We start from the raw sequence: 18,287 nt of genomic DNA, 5'->3' as shown, positions 1-18,287 counted from the left end.
GGGATTGCGGCATGACCATCCCCACTGGGGGGTGATTTCTCGCTTTCTGTCTCTATGTCTCTCTCTCTGTGTCTAGCGAACGCACGTGCTCTATAACAAAACCTCTCCAAAAAAAAAAAAAAACTTCATGTTGGCCATCTCTGTGGGCTGATAGTTAAGGAAGCAGATCCTACATGGCTGACTGTGTGGTTCGAGCCCCAGCCCAGAGGCTTAAAAAACATGCTGGGTATATGTGTGTGCATGCCCCAAATCCCCACAGGATGGAGAAATGGAGAAGGGATTGTGAAATGACCACACTCAGTGTGTGGGGGGGGATCATTTCTCCCTCTCCTTCTCTCTCCAACAAGTACATGTACCCTCTGGAAAAAATTTAAAAATAAATAAAAAAGACTTAATGTGAAGTAACTTATTTAATGCTCAAGACATCCCTGTGGAGTAGGCACTGTAATCTCGATTCTATGGATGAGGAAACTATGGCCCAGGAATTCAAAATAACTTGCCCAAGGTTACATAGCTAAGGAACTGGGATAATAAAATGCAGATGCATACTAGATGAACAAAATACTTGTCATAATTATCATAATTACCTGTCACCAAAGAAAACTACCTGAGAAGCACCCTCTTTGAAAGATCTCGGATTCCGTGAATGGAAGGAAATCCACAGTCCTGTTTCCTATACTTTCTGACTCCAGTAGCAGGGTCGGGGTGGTCATGCTCAGAACCCTGCACTGTGTGCCCACCTTAGGCTGCACAGGGTCAGGAGACACAAGTCATCCAAGGGCGCTGAGCTGTGCCTCACCACCACCCTGGCCTGCCGTGTGGGGGCACTGCGCGGGTCAGGTCACACCCCCGGTCATGTGTACTACTTGAGTTTTCTAAAAGGTGGACTTCTGTCCCCATTTTACGGCTGTGGAAACTGAGGCCCAGTCCTCAGGCCCTCTCACCACAGCAAGAAAGCGGTGGATCTGCCTTCCTATGGCTTACCAGTTACTAGGCAACCACCCTGGGCAGCTCAGCATCCTTACCAAGTCTCCTACCTCGTCCATGAGGTGGGAAAAGGGATTTCTGCCCGGCCTCCCTGGCAGGTAGCTGTGGGGATCAAATGGCGTGTAACACTTAGAAAGCACTTTGAGATCTGCCGAGCGCCGAGCAGAGCATGTAGCGTTCGTCTTATTGATCACAGACTGACGCCTGACTGCAAGCGCTCTGCTAACACGGCTCTTGTTGCCTCTTTCCCCTGGAAATCTGGGAATACTTCAAAGACTGCAGAGCAAGGGCCTCTTCTGCTTAAGTTCCTAACACTGGGGAATTGCAGAGTGGACGCTCACTCTGGGAGAGGGGGGCAACGACGATATCTGTATTCTACTTGTGTTTCTCTTTGGGACATAATCTTGGCTGAGAGTCTTTTGCCTCTAGCCGTCAGCCCTCCAACAACATTCAGTACACATTTATTGAGCATCTACTATGTGCCAAGCACTTTGATCTAAGACGGTGGGCTCTCAGGGCGCTCTAGGAACAGAAGCTGTGGTCTGGGGCTGGAAATGAGAGGGATGGCCATGAGAAAGGGCAGTAGGGCTACAGTCCTGGCAGTTTCGTAGACTCAGAACTGAGGTCCAGCTTCCTTTCACAAAGGGGGTGGTGAAGAGCAGACAGAACTCAGAGCACAGTGCAATAGCTGTCAGCACTGGGATTCGAGACAGTGGCCTCAGGCTGAGCTCGAGCTCTGACTAGTAGCATCGGCAATCAACGGACTTTCCTGAGCATCGGCTTTCCCCGATGTAAAGTAGGCAAAAATGTCCTGAGATGAAGGCTACGGACCAGCCAGGCAGGGTGCCTGAAGATGCTCCACAATAAACACCTATTTAAAAACCAAAAATAGTGGTTAAGGGAGTCAGATCCCACGAGGCTGCCTGAGGTTCAAGTCCTGGCCCAAGTGGCTGGAGGGACACGAAATCCAGACAGGCTGGAAGAGAATGAGGAAATGTGGTATGACCTGGGAGGTTCTCTCTCTCTCTCCCTCCCTCCCTCTCTGATGAGTGTTTGTACTCTCTGGCGATTGAACAACAATAATGACAACAAAGCAAAAACAAGTGCTCTCTTCCACCCACTCTAACGCGGGTAACTGCAGAGAGACCCAAGGCTCAGCTCTGAGCTGGACCACCTGCGCTCCAGACCTGGCTAGAAAGTATACAAGCAGTGTGGCCTTAGGCAGCAGAGGGTACCTTCCTAAGACCGATTCCTCCATCTGGAAAGCGTGATAATAGTACCCTCCTGGGTGCTCACAAGGATTAACCCAAATACACACGTGCTGCTCCTGGCACGTGTCAACGGCTGCAAAGGTGAGCTCTGCTGACTGCAGCTGGGGGCCAGGCCCACGGGCTGCTCTCTGTGACCCGGGTGTGTGCGCCCAGCCGCCTGCAACGTGCACTCTGAGAAGAGGGAGCACCATCCACCCCTTGCTCCTGGCATTGGCCTCCCGGGACACAGGTACAAGTGAAAAGCCACCCTCACCCCAAGCCCACAACCCACACCATGCAGAGGTGCTCCTGCCTCTTCCTGACAGGGTCCTCTTCTGAGGGCCATCAGAAAGGAGTCGAGGGCTATGGACAGCCAGGGATGTGGGTGCTTGCTGAGCTCGGTCTCCCTTCTGTGTGGGCTCAGGAAGCAGGAAGAGATCTCTTCCCCAAAGGCTAAGACATGGCCTTGAGCAGCAGCCAAGCTCACCAAGTTGCCATGTCACTGTAAAACTTGGGCTTTTCCACCTGAACCACAGTTCCGCGTCGCTCACATACTAAAGAAAACCAAAAAGAAGCGGCACTCTGAACCCGAATGAAATAGCACTCACTTCTCTGCAGGTCAGATACATGACAAGGACAAAGAGATGCTCTGCTTAACTGGAAGTCACCTACCCTTCCAGCTAGACCATGGACCACATAGTTAGACACCCAGCAGCCAAAAAGATGGCAGAACCTGCGCCCACGCTCATCACCTCCTCTCTGAAAGACCCCAGGCTTCTGTTTGATCCTGTCGACTCCTTCTCTAGGCACAGTTCTAACCATTTCGGCTGTGTGCTTTCCTAGGAAATTGGATGGGCTGCTAATTAAAAAAAAATTTGTTTTATTTTTCTTTCTTTCTTTCTTTTTTTCTTTCACTCTTTCTTCTTTAGTATGTATATGTATGTATGTATGTATGTATGTATGTATGATTTGACCATAGAGCAAGAGAGAGCAAGACGGAAAGTGAGAAAGCAAGCTGCCAGGTCCAGGACTTGAACCACGGTTGGCCATGTGGGAGTCCAGCACCTTTAACCACCACACCACCTGCAGGTCCCCAAGGGCTGCTATTTTTCCCTAATGATAGAGCACGTACATGCCTAAAGGGTAGGGGGACCCTCAACAGGGCCTTCCTCATGCCACAGTCCCCTTTCTCCAGCTCTATAGCACCTCAGGATCTCGGGCTCCAGTGTTCTCTCAGATCCACCCCCAGGGATCCAAACTCAGGTGAGCCTTGTGGTTTCCAGCACTGCAGTCCAGTATACCAGCTGGGCCGGAGCCCAGCAGAAAGGGCCACTCCATGAGAAACACCTTCACATCCATTAACATAGCTATTATAAAATCAAAACAAGGGGGTGGCACGTGGTATAGCAGCTAAGGTACTGGACTCCCACGTGGCCTACTGTGGTTCAAGTCTCATGCCAGGTGTGTGTGCACGCGTGTCCAAAATCTTGAGAAGGGATTACAGTGTGGCCACCCGCCAGGGGGGTGATTTCTCACTTTCTATCTCTCTGTTTCTCTAGTGAGCACATGCACCCTCCAGCAAAGATGTCTTTAAAAAACAAAGCAGAACTGAATATGAGTGCTGGCAAAGATGTAAAGAAATTTAAACTATGGTACATGATTAGTAAGGATGTAAAACAGTGCAGTTGCTAAGGAAAATGTAATAGTGGTACTTAAAACATTGAAAAAAAAAAGAAGTCTGAGTAGAGCAGTTAATCACTACGCAGAAGCCAGATCCCACACAGCCAGCTGGGGTTTGAGTCCCCGGCCTGGTAGCTTGAACGGTCTGTCGGGCACCTACGCATGCCCAGGACCCTAACAGGATGGACAACTGAAGGAAACAGGACTGCATGTGACCAGGCCCTACTGGGTGTGCTTTCTTTCTCTCTCTCTGGTGAGTACATATGCCCTCTGGCAATAAAAAATAATAGTGGGACCAGCAGGTGGTGTGGTGAAGGTGCTGGACACTCTCACATGGCTGACCATGGTTTGAGTCCCAGACCTGGGGCTTGCTTTCTTACTCTCTCTCTCTCTTTCTCTGTGTGTCTCTCGCTGGTCAAATTAAAATGAATGAATGAATAATTATTTTTAAAAACAAAATAAAAATAAAAATAATAGTAAAATTACCATTTGATTGGGCTAGTAAGTGGCGTGGAGGTTAAGGCGGCTGGATCCCACCTGGCCAACTGAGCTACCATTATTCCCAATGGCCAAAAGGTGGAAGCAACTCAAGGGTTCATCCATGAATGAATGAGTGGACAAGCAAAATGTGATATATACATACGATAGAATATCATGCTGCCTTAAAAAGGAAAGAAACCCTGACACATGCTACAATATAGATAAATGCTGGGGATGTTATCCTGAGTGAAATAAGCCAATCAGAAAGGCCACATGGCATGTGATTCCATTCACACGAGGTACCCAGAGTGAGCAGTCCCATTCATAGACAGCAGATTACCGGTTGCCAGGGGCTGGGGAGAGTGGAGAGTTAGCACTTAAGTGGTGTGGAGTTTCGGGTGGGGAGAATTAAAAATTCTGGAGCCGGATGGTGGTGAAGATTGCACAATGTGGGTGTACTTACGCCACGGGACCACACATGTAAAACGATGAAGACAGTACATGCTGTGCATATTTAATCACAAGTTTTACAAACGGGAAAGAAAACAAAAGACGTGCCTACCGACTACAGGGCGAAGAGCAATGATCACAGGTGGGAGCACGAAGCCTGAGCAAGGGGCCGTCTGTCTGGGGCCCACTGTCCTCGAGTCCCAAAAGCCCAAGAGGCCTCACACTATTATGAACACAGACACTGAACAGCCAGGACGGGCTCTGCCATTCAGAGCCTGGAACAGGACTTAACAGCTTCCCCCCAGAGCCCGGAACAGGATTTAAGGGCCTCCCCCCAACATTGCTGCTTCAACCTCAGCCAGGGCCTGGAGCAGAGTGCTCTCAGAATGGGGTTCTCCCCAGCAATTTCCTCTGCCTCCCACCAGCTTCTTCCTCCACTCTCCCTCTCCTCTTTCAGAGATAATGCTTTAGTGAGAAAGAAGCTCCTGTGGTCCCCACAGCCTCTAACAGGGGCTTTGTACACACAGGTATGAACTGAACGGCCAGAGCTGGAAAGAGGAGGTTATTTATGCTCTGTATCATTCGTCTCAGAAAGATTCCCGTCCAAAAATAGTTTTAAAAATTTCTTTTATACTTTTGCTCCTTAAAAAGAATAAGCTTCAATGATCTGGTGGGAAAAATCACTGCCTTTGGCTTTTGTGTGTAAAAACCCTGTAGCTTTGAATAATAGAAACTTTCTGAGCTCACAAAGTCTCTTTTCATCCAGGGTCTCACTTGATTCTCACCACCTCTTTGGGGGTGAGCAGCTTGGCAGTCACCTCATTGTACAAATGGAGAAACTGAGGCTCGAGCAGATCAAGAGGCTTGTCTAAAGCCACACGAACAAGCGGGAAGGAGTCCAGAGCTATGGCCTCCCTCCCACCAGGGCCGGATGAACTCGGTTGGGACTTCATCTTCAGGCAGGCTGCGGAGCCAGTGAAGTCATCTTATAACCTGTGTTAGCTTATGGTATCCCCGTAACACCCCTCTGAAATAAACTGGAATATTACCGTATTTTAAATAGAGGATCAACTGGGCACAAAGCAAATGACCTGCCCAAGATCCCCACCCAACAGAGTAGCAGAGACTAGACTGCCTCCTTTTGAATACACTTGACCTTGGCCACTTCCCTACAGTTCTTGACCTCTGCACCCTGAGCACTTGAAAGGAGCCCATGCAGTTTTTAAATAGGCTGCACCACAGTTCTGTGAACAAGGCAGGGGGCAGATACACCTTTGTTCTCTTTTTAATAGCTGGATAAGAAAAAAGAGGTTAAAGGAATCTATAGGTTCCTTTTTAGTTCTAAAATTCTGTGATTCTAAAAATTCTCCAGCAAGTCAACGGGTAGAGAGGCCTGGAACCCACATTACCCAACTTCTTGCCTTAGTCCACGCTACCCTGCCCCTGCTCTGCAGTTAAGAACTGCAGATCAGGAAGCAGGAAGAGATCTCTTCCCCAAAGGCTAAGACATGGCCTTGAGCAGCAGCCAAGCTCACCAAGTTGCCATGTCACTGTAAAACTTGGGCTTTTCCACCTGAACCACAGTTCCGCGTCGCTCACATACTAAAGAAAACCAAAAAGAAGCGGCACTCTGAACCCGAATGAAATAGCACTCACTTCTCTGCAGGTCAGATACATGACAAGGACAAAGAGATGCTCTGCTTAACTGGAAGTCACCTACCCTTCCAGCTAGACCATGGACCACATAGTTAGACACCCAGCAGCCAAAAAGATGGCAGAACCTGCGCCCACGCTCATCACCTCCTCTCTGAAAGACCCCAGGCTTCTGTTTGATCCTGTCGACTCCTTCTCTAGGCACAGTTCTAACCATTTCGGCTGTGTGCTTTCCTAGGAAATTGGATGGGCTGCTAATTAAAAAAAAATTTGTTTTATTTTTCTTTCTTTCTTTCTTTTTTTCTTTCACTCTTTCTTCTTATGTATGTATATGTATGTATGTATGTATGTATGTATGTATGATTTGACCATAGAGCAAGAGAGAGCAAGACGGAAAGTGAGAAAGCAAGCTGCCAGGTCCAGGACTTGAACCACGGTTGGCCATGTGGGAGTCCAGCACCTTTAACCACCACACCACCTGCAGGTCCCCAAGGGCTGCTATTTTTCCCTAATGATAGAGCACGTACATGCCTAAAGGGTAGGGGGACCCTCAACAGGGCCTTCCTCATGCCACAGTCCCCTTTCTCCAGCTCTATAGCACCTCAGGATCTCGGGCTCCAGTGTTCTCTCAGATCCACCCCCAGGGATCCAAACTCAGGTGAGCCTTGTGGTTTCCAGCACTGCAGTCCAGTATACCAGCTGGGCCGGAGCCCAGCAGAAAGGGCCACTCCATGAGAAACACCTTCACATCCATTAACATAGCTATTATAAAATCAAAACAAGGGGGTGGCACGTGGTATAGCAGCTAAGGTACTGGACTCCCACGTGGCCTACTGTGGTTCAAGTCTCATGCCAGGTGTGTGTGCACGCGTGTCCAAAATCTTGAGAAGGGATTACAGTGTGGCCACCCGCCAGGGGGGTGATTTCTCACTTTCTATCTCTCTGTTTCTCTAGTGAGCACATGCACCCTCCAGCAAAGATGTCTTTAAAAAACAAAGCAGAACTGAATATGAGTGCTGGCAAAGATGTAAAGAAATTTAAACTATGGTACATGATTAGTAAGGATGTAAAACAGTGCAGTTGCTAAGGAAAATGTAATAGTGGTACTTAAAACATTGAAAAAAAAAAGAAGTCTGAGTAGAGCAGTTAATCACTACGCAGAAGCCAGATCCCACACAGCCAGCTGGGGTTTGAGTCCCCGGCCTGGTAGCTTGAACGGTCTGTCGGGCACCTACGCATGCCCAGGACCCTAACAGGATGGACAACTGAAGGAAACAGGACTGCATGTGACCAGGCCCTACTGGGTGTGCTTTCTTTCTCTCTCTCTGGTGAGTACATATGCCCTCTGGCAATAAAAAATAATAGTGGGACCAGCAGGTGGTGTGGTGAAGGTGCTGGACACTCTCACATGGCTGACCATGGTTTGAGTCCCAGACCTGGGGCTTGCTTTCTTACTCTCTCTCTCTCTTTCTCTGTGTGTCTCTCGCTGGTCAAATTAAAATGAATGAATGAATAATTATTTTTAAAAACAAAATAAAAATAAAAATAATAGTAAAATTACCATTTGATTGGGCTAGTAAGTGGCGTGGAGGTTAAGGCGGCTGGATCCCACCTGGCCAACTGAGCTGTTCAAGTCCCAGACCCAGAGGCTTGAGAATCATGCTGGGTGCATGCGTGCATGCCCCAAATCCCAAAAGAATGGAAGAGAAGGGACTATGGCATGGTCATATCCCCTGGGGGGGTTAGTCCTCTCCCCCAACCCTCCCCGCATACACACACCCTACAGTAAACTAACTAACTAAATAAATTACCATTTGATCAAACAATTCTACTTCTGGGTACACATACGAACAGAATTCCAATAGATACTGTTATGCTAATAGCACCATTATTCCCAATGGCCAAAAGGTGGAAGCAACTCAAGTGTTCATCCATGAATGAATGAGTGGACAAGCAAAATGTGATATATACATACGATAGAATATCATGCTGCCTTAAAAAGGAAAGAAACCCTGACACATGCTACAATATAGATAAATGCTGGGGATGTTATCCTGAGTGAAATAAGCCAATCAGAAAGGCCACATGGCATGTGATTCCATTCACACGAGGTACCCAGAGTGAGCAGTCCCATTCATAGACAGCAGATTACCGGTTGCCAGGGGCTGGGGAGAGTGGAGAGTTAGCACTTAAGTGGTGTGGAGTTTCGGGTGGGGAGAATTAAAAATTCTGGAGCCGGATGGTGGTGAAGATTGCACAATGTGGGTGTACTTACGCCACGGGACCACACATGTAAAACGATGAAGACAGTACATGCTGTGCATATTTAATCACAAGTTTTACAAACGGGAAAGAAAACAAAAGACGTGCCTACCGACTACAGGGCGAAGAGCAATGATCACAGGTGGGAGCACGAAGCCTGAGCAAGGGGCCGTCTGTCTGGGGCCCACTGTCCTCGAGTCCCAAAAGCCCAAGAGGCCTCACACTATTATGAACACAGACACTGAACAGCCAGGACGGGCTCTGCCATTCAGAGCCTGGAACAGGACTTAACAGCTTCCCCCCAGAGCCCGGAACAGGATTTAAGGGCCTCCCCCCAACATTGCTGCTTCAACCTCAGCCAGGGCCTGGAGCAGAGTGCTCTCAGAATGGGGTTCTCCCCAGCAATTTCCTCTGCCTCCCACCAGCTTCTTCCTCCACTCTCCCTCTCCTCTTTCAGAGATAATGCTTTAGTGAGAAAGAAGCTCCTGTGGTCCCCACAGCCTCTAACAGGGGCTTTGTACACACAGGTATGAACTGAACGGCCAGAGCTGGAAAGAGGAGGTTATTTATGCTCTGTATCATTCGTCTCAGAAAGATTCCCGTCCAAAAATAGTTTTAAAAATTTCTTTTATACTTTTGCTCCTTAAAAAGAATAAGCTTCAATGATCTGGTGGGAAAAATCACTGCCTTTGGCTTTTGTGTGTAAAAACCCTGTAGCTTTGAATAATAGAAACTTTCTGAGCTCACAAAGTCTCTTTTCATCCAGGGTCTCACTTGATTCTCACCACCTCTTTGGGGGTGAGCAGCTTGGCAGTCACCTCATTGTACAAATGGAGAAACTGAGGCTCGAGCAGATCAAGAGGCTTGTCTAAAGCCACACGAACAAGCGGGAAGGAGTCCAGAGCTATGGCCTCCCTCCCACCAGGGCCGGATGAACTCGGTTGGGACTTCATCTTCAGGCAGGCTGCGGAGCCAGTGAAGTCATCTTATAACCTGTGTTAGCTTATGGTATCCCCGTAACACCCCTCTGAAATAAACTGGAATATTACCGTATTTTAAATAGAGGATCAACTGGGCACAAAGCAAATGACCTGCCCAAGATCCCCACCCAACAGAGTAGCAGAGACTAGACTGCCTCCTTTTGAATACACTTGACCTTGGCCACTTCCCTACAGTTCTTGACCTCTGCACCCTGAGCACTTGAAAGGAGCCCATGCAGTTTTTAAATAGGCTGCACCACAGTTCTGTGAACAAGGCAGGGGGCAGATACACCTTTGTTCTCTTTTTAATAGCTGGATAAGAAAAAAGAGGTTAAAGGAATCTATAGGTTCCTTTTTAGTTCTAAAATTCTGTGATTCTAAAAATTCTCCAGCAAGTCAACGGGTAGAGAGGCCTGGAACCCACATTACCCAACTTCTTGCCTTAGTCCACGCTACCCTGCCCCTGCTCTGCAGTTAAGAACTGCAGACACCGTGTGTGCCTGGGAGAGGGCGCCGCTCCTGCCCAGAGGCACACAGAGAGTGGTAAGAAAGTGCCACTGCCTGCTCACGGCCCTGACGGACTTTCCTCGCTCTCCTGCTTTGGCCCAACCAAGAGGCGCCCAAGCCAGGGGACTCACATATCAGGTTTTGAGGTTGAACCCAAGCCTGGAAGGAGAAAGAAGTTAGCCCCCCAGGCAGAAGAGCATTCTGAGGTTGCAGTTTGATGTTTAAGTCCTTTCATTAGAGTAAGTCCCTTCATTAGCATAAGTCCCTTTATTAGCATCCCTTCCCTAACACCCTGCTAAGAGGAGGGTCAATCAGATGTGCTCATTCCTGATCTTCCCCAGACCTCATCCACAGTGTTTACGCCACTAAGTTCATCCAACAAATGTTTATCAGGCACCTACTGTAGGCAAGGCACTGCTCTGGGTCCCAAGGAGGGAACGAATTCATCTCTGACCAAGCGGAGTAAGGGGAGTCAGCCAATGCCAGATGATGGTACATACCATGGAGAAAAATGAAACAGGAAAATAATGCTGAGAGCAGGCGGCAAAGGAGAGGGGACTGAATTTAGACAGGATGGCCTGGGAGGGAGGACTCCTTAAATAGGAGACTGGAATGAGGAGATGAAGGGACCCATTCAGCTCTCAGGGGGTTGTACATGGGGATGAAGAAAAGAGATGGCTTAAGAAAGGTGAGTGGGCGAAATCATGTTGTCTTCTGGGTCAACACAAGGACTCTGAATGAGATGAGGAGTCACAGGAAGGTGTGAGCAAAGGAGTAACGAAATCTGACTTACAGTTTACAGCATCACTCTGGCTGCTGTGATGGGACAGTCTGTCGGGAGACAAGGAGGAGGCAGGAAGGTCAGTTCAGAGCCCGACGGTAGCTTAGACCAGGGTGAAAGTGGTGAAGGTGGGGAGAGACAGATTTGGGATCTATTTAAGGCCAAGTCATCAGGATTTATTGATTAGGTGGATGTGGGATGTGAGAGGAAGGGAAGACTCTAGCATTCTGGGGGCCTGGGCAACTGGAAAAATGAAATCACCATTTAACTGAGATGGGAAAGACTATGGGGCAGCAGAAATGGGAGTGGGGGGTTCTCTGTCTTAGACACATTGAACTGAGAAGCTTTTTACATGTTGGGTGAGCTGAGTAGGCAGACTATGCAAGGTTGGAATTGGGAAGGATGAACAGAAATGATAAATGTGGGAGGCACTGGCATATATAATTCATGATTGCATGTATGATCATACATGAATCACACGTATGATCATATGTAATTTGCACGACTGTATTTATTGTCTGTCTCCGACCCCAGACTTTAAGCTCCACGTGGCCAAGGACCATGTATGTTCACGCCAGCAAGGTGCTTTGCGCTCGGTAAATATTTACTAAGCAAATGGAGAAGTTGCCCCATGACGCCCTCAAGAATAGCCACACAGCCCACACATGGAGAAGCAGACTTTTGCAACCACAACATCAAGCCCAACCAGCCCCAAACAGGGCCCTGGGTCTGTCTACCCCGAGCTCGAGATTCCAGAACGTAAGTGGATATGCCTGGCACATCACACAGTCAGGTATTTGGGTTTCAGTTCTGCCGCATTCTCGAAGGGTGGAGCTGGGCGAGAGATCGCCTGTTCTACCACCTCTACTTCTCCCTGGAGTGCTCGGGAGGAGCTCTCCACAGGTCCTGGGCAGAGAGAGGTATCTCCCTGGGTACACGGATAGGGCGGTAGGAGCCCCGGCCAAGGAGTAAATCCCCGATTATCCTCTGAAGCACATAGGGATCATCCAGCACCTAAAGGACAGGAACGCAGACCTTGTGGGCATGCATTAAGAGTAACTACTTTTACAAATTTAAAAACAGTGAAAATCCCAAAACTTGATGAGAGAAGCACCTAATCCTTTGCAGGAACCACTGACCATGGGGATTGAGTCTCTGCTTCACCCTTCAAGTAACTAAGACAGAACTAAGGTCCAAGGGGACATTACAAGGTGTAAGAGTTCATCCCTGGGGCCAACGGGTGGTGTGGTGGTTAAGGCACTAGACACTCCCATGTGGCCAACCACGGTTCAAGTCCCAGACCTAGTGGCTTGCTTTCTCAGGGAAACTCTCTCTCTGATCAAGTCAAAATAAACAAATGAAAAAATAAAATTAAATATATATATATATTTTTTTTAAAAAGGAGTTTGCCCCTACCTTCTCAGTTTTGAACAGCTGCCTTTGTGAAGATGATAAAACAGCTCTTGTGATCCTGTACAATCCCTCCCTTTCTGAGGTAATGAAAGTGTGATCCAGGGAGGTTTGATGGCCTAGCCAGGGCCACTGAGCCATGGGACTGGAACTCAGGGTCTAGCTCTCTGTTGAGGGTTTCCTCCCATTACACAAGTGACAAGGAAAAGGCAGGAGCCACAGTGGGAGCTGGGGCATTTTTGGCATTATCTTTTTTTTTTTTTTGGGAGAGGTTTTTGCTATAGGGCACGTGCGCTTGCCAGACAGACAGAGAGAGACAGAGAGATAGAAAGCGAGAAATCACCCCCCAGAGGGGATGGCCACGTTGCAATCCCTTCTCCTCCATTCTCCTCTGGGGATCTTAGGCACGCACACACACGCGCCCGGCGTGAGTTTAAGCCACCAGGTCCGGGACTCGAACTGCGGTCGACTCCGTGGGAGTCCAGCGACACAGTCATTACGCCAACTGCTGGTCCCATTTTTGGCATTATCTTTGAAACAACTCCGTCCTTGTCAAAAAGTAGACTGCAGACTTACAGGAACGCGTGGTGCAAGCTATGAAACTAACCAGGATTCCTGCCCTTTGGACCAAATTTGTCATTCTACAGAATTTCCCTTGGCTTTGGACCTTATGAATAAAGCTATTCACAGCAGAACCTACAGAATTAAAATACCAATACTCTAGCAGGTTAGAAAACTACAGAAAAGGGGCCAGCAGGTAGCATGGTGGTTAAGGCATTGGCCTCCCACATGACTGACTATAGTTCACGTCCCAGACCTAGTGGCCTGCTTTCTTACTTTCCCTCTCTCTTTCTCTCTCTCTGGCTCTTTTTGCCTCTCTCTGGTGAGCACACGTGCCCTATGACAAATTTAAAAATAAAGAAGTTTTTTTTTTTTTTTAAGTATAGATACAAGGGACAGCAGGTAGCACAGTGGTCAAGGCGCTAAATTGCCACATGGCCAGTCACAATTCACATCTTGAACCCAGCAGCTTGAAAATCACGCCGGGTGCGTATGTGTGCATGCCCAAAATTCCAAGAGGAGAACGGAGAAGGAGCTGTGGCAGAGCAATCTCCCCCCTTTCTCACTTTCCCTCTCTCTGGTGAGCACACACATGCTATGCTTTATAAAAATAACAATAGGTACATACTTTGGTAAATTGTTTACATTAAAAAATCAAATGGTGGGACCAGCAGTTAGTGTAATGGCTATGTCGCTGGACTCCCATGTAGTTAACAGCGGTTCGAGTCCCGGACCCGGTGACTTAAACTCACGTCGGGCGCGTGTGCGTGCGTGCCCAAGATCCCGAGAGGAGAATGGAGGAGAAGGGATTGCAGCGTGGCCATCCCCCCTGGGGGGTGATTTCCTGCTTTCTGTCTCTCTGTCTCTCTCTGTCTATCTGGCGAGCGCATGCGCCCTATAGCAAAAACCTCTCAAAAAAAAAAAAAAATCAAATGGTAGGATGAAGTCGGGTTAGCTTTCTGAAATCACAAATACGGACCGCTTCCTCTGCACTGAGTGCAGAGTGTACGTGCAGGCTAGGGGTGTGAGACACCAGGCTTACACGGAACCCAGGTCTTCCCGCCTTGCAGTATAGTTGCTGATACAAGACTGCAGACATCAAAGATAGACTAATGACACATAGAAGGTAATTGTTAAGTAAGTGGCACAGATATTGTGTCTGCAGGAGTTCTCACAAGGAGCCATCACTTCTAACTGGAGTGGGAGCAAGGAGGGAGGGGTAGAGGCTTGGTCTTGCAGGTGGACCTTGAAGGGAGGAAAACTGATGGCCTTAAAGTCAGGGAAGAGAAAGAACTCAGGTCTTCAAAGGAAGGACTGAGCGGGACCAGCAGTTAGCATAATGGCTATGTCGCTGGACTCCCACGTAGTCAACCGCGGTTCAAGTCCTGGACTCTGTGGCTTAAAACTCATGCTGGGCGTGTGTGAGTGTGTGCCCAAGATCCCGAGAGGAGAATGGAGGAGAAGGGATTGCAACATGGCCATCCTCCCTGGGGGGTGATTTCTCGCTTGGCGAGCGCACACGCCCTATAGCAAAAACCTCTCCACAAAAAAAAAAAAAAAAAAAAAGGAAGTACTGAGCCAGATGTGAATTGCCTTGAAAGTTAAAACTCTCGTAGGAGGGAACCAGCAGTTGGCGTAATGGCTATGTCGCTGGACTCCCACATAGTTGACTGCGGTTCATGTCCCGGACCCGGTGGCTTAAAACTCACGCCGGGTGTGTGTGCGTGCGTGCCCAAGATCCCGAGAGGAGAATGGAGGAGAAGGGATTGCAGTGTGACCACCCCCCCTGGGGGGTGATTTCTCGCTTTCTGTCTCTATGTCTCTCTCTGTCTGTCTGGCCAGCGCACGCGCCCTATAGTGAAAATCTCTCAAAAAAAAAAAAAAAAACCCTCTTATAGGAGAGAGAAGGTATGGACCTGTGATGGGAGATGGGAACTTCAAAAAGTTCGTGGAAAATGTATATGATGAAAAGATTATGCATGGATTTCTATATATTTTGTACCAAAATAAATTTGTACTTTAATTTTATTTTTCCACAAATGTTTTGAAGTTCCTCCAGAGAATTATGAGGATTGGAAGAGATGAGCTTGACTAATGTCTTCTGTGACTGAGAGAGGACGAACTTGCCTATGGTGGGAACTCTCGTCTGCCTGGGGGAAGAGGTGGATGTGCAGGGAGGAGGGCAGGGGTGCAGTGGGAAGGGGCAGGTCTGTAAGAACTGCTGAAGCTGGACTAGCAGATGGCAGAATGGTTACCACAGGACTCCCACATAGTCAAGTCCCAGACCTAGCGGCTTAAAACTCACGCTGGGCACATGTGCCTGGAATCCCGAGAGGAGAATGGAGAAGGGATTATGGTGTGGCCATCCCCACTGGGGGGGTGAATTCTCCCTTTCTGCCTCTTTCATTCTGTCACTCTTGCAAGCACATGTGCCCTATAGCAAAAATCTCTCTTAAAAAAAAAAAGAGGGAATCAGCAGTTAGCGTAATGGCTATGTCGCTGGACTCCCACATAGTCAAGTCCCAGACCTAGCGGCTTAAAACTCACGCTGGGCACATGTGCCTGGAATCCCGAGAGGAGAATGGAGGAGAAGGGATTGCGGCGTGACCATCTCCCCTGGGGGGGGGATTTCTCGCTTTCTGTCTCTATGTCTCTGTCTGTCTGGCGAGCGCACGCGCCCTATAGCGAAAACCTCTCCAAAAAAAAAAGAAAAAGAAAAAGAAAAAAACCTGCTTAAGGAAAAACCAGCAGGCCCTAGTAACTGACTGGGTGGAAGGCAGAGGAGAAGGAAGTTCAGGAAGTCACAGGAGCGAATTCTCTCACATTAGGCAGCTGGGCAACAGGAAGAGCCTGATTTCAGAGGAGCTGAACCTGAGGCTATCCCCTTTAGGGGGGTGCTGTGAGACATGGGTCTGGGGTTTAAAAGAGAGGTAAGAGCTGAAGAGTCAGCGTATAGGTCTTCTCAGTGGACACACAGTAGTGGGTCTGGGTAAGATTTCTCTGGGGCCAGGCAGGGGCTCAGCAGCTGCAATGGACCCATGTGGAAAAGGTCCTGGGTTTGTGTCCTGGGACCGCTCCAGGTGCAGGGTGCCCGCACGTCCCCATGATCTAGGCTGGCTGAGATGGGGCAGACTGCAACATGAAGAGCCTGCGGGGGTGCCTGTCTGTCTCTCGCATGGAAGACATAAGTAAACTTAAAAAAGATTTCTCTGAGAGGAGGTACAATGAGAGAAAAAAAAGTCAAACTCAAATCATGATGACACCACACCTAGGACACGACAGAAGACAGGAGAGATGAGTGACCCGCAGTTAGCGTAATGGCTATGTCGCTGGACTCCCATGTAATCGACCACCGTTCACATCCCGGACCTGGTGGCTTAAAACTCACGATGGGCGTGTGCGCGTGTGTGTGTGTGCGTGCCCAAGATCTTGAGAGGAGAATGGAGGAGAAGGGATTGCGGCGTGGCCATCCCCCCTGGGGGGTGATTTCTCGCTTTCTATCTCTCTGTCTCTCTCTGTCTTTCTGGCAAGCGCACGCGCCCTATAGCAAAAACCTATCCAAATAAATAAGAAAGAAAGAAACGGGGGAGAGTTCAAGTAGAACAGGGTTGTCAACACTGAAAAATGCTACAAAATCAATTAGGAGAGCACAAACAGTAAATAACCTGTTGAATGAATGAATGAAACAAAGCAAGCTCCAGGGTTTAAGAATCACCTTTCCTCAATGAGATGAACGGCTAGGGCTGCATTCAGACAAGCATTTCAATGTTAGTTTTACCCCATCCTTCCGATACAAACACATTTCTTTCTCCACAAGTCATCCTGTCCACCACACAGACATCCCTCCCTGCTTCCTCCACGGTCCCCTCACGATCCTTCCCAGTTTCTGCAACTCTCAGTGTCAAAGGAACCAGAGTTTCCACTTCATTAACTCTGCCCGTGGCTCCTCTTACACAAAGGGATGTGTGGCAATGTGGTGGAAGAGGAGACTGGGTTCTAGCCCCAGCTGGACTACTAACTAGCTAGCTGTGCAACTTTGGGAACGTTGCTCAACCTCTCTGGACCTGGTCTTTTACAGAGGGCAGAAGGTAGGTCTACTGCAATCAAGACAAGTGTCCAAGGTCCCTTTGAGCTCGTAAGTCTACAATTTTATCATTCTCAGAAGGTCCTTGCAACACTCTCAGAGAAGGAAGTGAGAAAGAAGAAAGAGACCCAGGGAAATGACTGCCAGACCTCTTCCCGGGGCAAACGCCCAGACAAGACGGGTGAACCAAGAAAGTGAGAAGACGCTGCCCGGGCCTCCCGGATTACCAGCGAACGGATCCCATTCCCAAGGCTGGGAACGATCCCAACAAAACCGAGGGAGTCTCTTAACCTCGCACCCCATCTTTCTTGGATTCCCAGACGGCCGGGAGGCTCGAAAAAGCCGTGCGAGAAATATAAAGATTTCCTTCCCAGAGTCCTGCGCTGCTTCTGCAAGTCGGATTCCGGCAAACCCGATCTGCAGCCGGATAATGACACAGAGAGTCTTTGGAAGGAGAGACTGTTCTCGCCTCGCTCGCTCGAGTTCTGGGGACGCCAGGCCGTCCGCGCCGGGCCCCGACGGGTCGACGTCCGACCCCGACCCGGACCGCCAGGCCGGAGCGCCCTGGCCCCGGGCCCTCCTCCTGCCGCTGGCCCCGCTGCGGTCTACAAACATTTCCTGCCCCCACCCCCACCAAGAGCTTCCCAGTTGGAGCGAGTTGGTCTCGCAGCCCGGTGAGCGCTCGCGGTTGCCCCAACTCAGCTCCCCCGGCCACGCAGCACTGGGGGGAGGGGGCCGTCTGGTCCCGGAGCAGCCATCCGGAGGTCGCTCGGGAAGACCAGGGCTCGGGAAAGGAGGGGCAACTGGCGGGGCGCCCGAGTCCCTGCTCCCTTCTCCGTCGTTACCTGCTCGCTTGCGGGGGTGCCCCGGGGCGGCCGGCCTCTCCCGGCGCTGTCTCCCCACGCAGTTGCCCATGCTGGCTCCTCAGCCGGTCCCCATACACCACAGGCGGCGGAGTGGTCGGCTGCTCCGCGCTTCTGCCCCGGACGGTGGCGTCCCGTGTCAACGGCTCCTGCCGCTCGGCATTGGGCGCTTCCCGATCTCCCCCCGGGAGCGCGCTCTGCCCCGGCGCCGGCTTCGCCACAAACTTTGCGGGCCCGAGGAGAGAGGGAGGCCGACTCCCCAGCACAGTCCCAGGTGGCCGGGCCAGGGGGGCCCGCGACGGTGCCCGGCCGGAGACCAGCCCCGCTGGAGGGGCGGAG

The 18,287-nt window shown here is 49.7% G+C and overlaps 1 protein-coding gene across 1 annotated transcript in view; it reads right to left on the bottom strand.

Moving 5' to 3' along the window:
* UBTD1 (ubiquitin domain containing 1) overlaps nucleotides 1–18,281 on the bottom strand; it is a 75,425-nt gene extending 57,144 nt beyond the window's left edge. Inside the window, exon 1 of the mRNA XM_006157336.3 lies at nucleotides 17,931–18,281. Within this exon, the coding sequence (XP_006157398.1) occupies nucleotides 17,931–18,000 (70 nt within the window). The 5' untranslated portion in view covers nucleotides 18,001–18,281. The remainder of the gene's footprint in view (nucleotides 1–17,930) is intronic.
* Between the last annotated feature and the right edge of the window lie 6 nt (nucleotides 18,282–18,287).

Source organism: Tupaia chinensis, unplaced genomic scaffold, assembly GCF_000334495.1.
Source record: "Tupaia chinensis unplaced genomic scaffold, TupChi_1.0 Scaffold000539_1, whole genome shotgun sequence".
NCBI classification, from domain to species: Eukaryota; Metazoa; Chordata; class Mammalia; order Scandentia; family Tupaiidae; genus Tupaia; species Tupaia belangeri.
This window is presented reverse-complemented; position numbering and strand designations above follow the sequence as displayed.